The sequence below is a fragment of the Galeopterus variegatus genome, unplaced genomic scaffold (assembly GCF_000696425.1).
Source record: "Galeopterus variegatus unplaced genomic scaffold, G_variegatus-3.0.2 Scaffold3835, whole genome shotgun sequence".
Classification (NCBI taxonomy): Eukaryota; Metazoa; Chordata; class Mammalia; order Dermoptera; family Cynocephalidae; genus Galeopterus; species Galeopterus variegatus.
Window position 1 is genome coordinate 211,679 of NW_007729946.1, and position 1,167 is coordinate 212,845.

A 1,167-nucleotide genomic window follows, 5' to 3' on the forward strand; every position below is an offset into this window, starting at 1 on the left:
AGGATGGCCTCCAGACAAGACTGGTAGTAATGCATGTCCTTTTCCAGTTCACGGCTCTCCACGTCAAACACGTCAATCAAAACCTCGACATTACAGAAGATGTTGTCCCTGGCTGGTGAAGTAGTTTTCCACGAAGGCGTCCTGACCGCCACAGTCCCACAGGTTCAGCACCAGGTTCCCCAGGAATCGGACGTGGGAGTGCTCCACATCCATGGTGGCACCCAGGCACCGGGTGTCCCGAGCAATGTAGTTTGCAAAGATAATGGATGGACCTCACGCCGGTCTTCCCCGACCCGCTCTTCCCCATCAGCAGCACCTTTCTCTTCATGGCCGTGTCTGGCATCACCCGCCGGGGCCGCCGCGGACTGGGCCTCAGGGTGCGGCCTAACTGCAGCGCGGAGGGAGGGGTCGAGGGCTGCGAGGGCGCCGCAGGCTGGGCCTCGGTGGGCGNTCCTGGCATTGCGAATGTTGATCAGAGTAGCTGCAGAAGGGATCGACGGATCCGACATAACAACCATCACGTACGTGTTTGATGTGAAGATGTCGATGAAAGCAGCGAAGTTAGAATTTCTAACTTCCATGCTCTGGAAAGAAGCGGCCAATTTACTGCAGCTCAGCTTGAACTGCTTAATGATGTTGCTGATCTTCTCAAATCGGTGGACGTCACGCTGCTCTTTGCACTGGTAATGGGAAATAACCAAGAACGTAGCTCTCTCAAACAGCAGAACTTCATCGGCCTCAATAATTTGGGCAAAATTCCTTAGGTTCATCTCGAGTTGCTGAACATTGGGAATCAGCTGATAGACAATACTGGACCAGGCTTTGTAGAGCGTTTCATCCCAGATGGATGTTCGAAAACAAGCGCACTCCAGTGGGCGAGACAAACGCCTCAGGTCTTCCTCTCGCTCTTTAAAAATCAGGTCACGCTGATCCTCCTGAACCAGATCCATTTTGTGCACCAGGCAGAAGATTTTGGCATCAGGAGAGTTCTGGAGGATGGCCTCCAGACAAGACTGGTAGTAATGCATGTCCTTTTCCAGTTCACGGCTCTCCATGTCAAACACGTAAATCAAAACCTCGACATTACGGAAGATGTTGTCTCTCTAGCTGGTGAAGTAGTTTTCCATGAAGGTGTCCTGACCGCCACAGTCCCACAGGTTCAGCACC

General features: G+C 52.7%; 1 protein-coding gene across 1 annotated transcript; it reads right to left on the reverse strand.

The window, feature by feature from the left end:
* Nucleotides 1-164: 164 nt before the first annotated feature.
* LOC103601699 (ras-related GTP-binding protein A-like) lies at nucleotides 165-1,161 on the reverse strand. Its single transcript, XM_008586125.1, has one exon. The coding sequence runs from the start codon at nucleotides 1,053-1,055 to the stop codon at nucleotides 165-167; it is 891 nt and encodes a 296-aa protein (XP_008584347.1). The 5' UTR covers nucleotides 1,056-1,161.
* Between the last annotated feature and the right edge of the window lie 6 nt (nucleotides 1,162-1,167).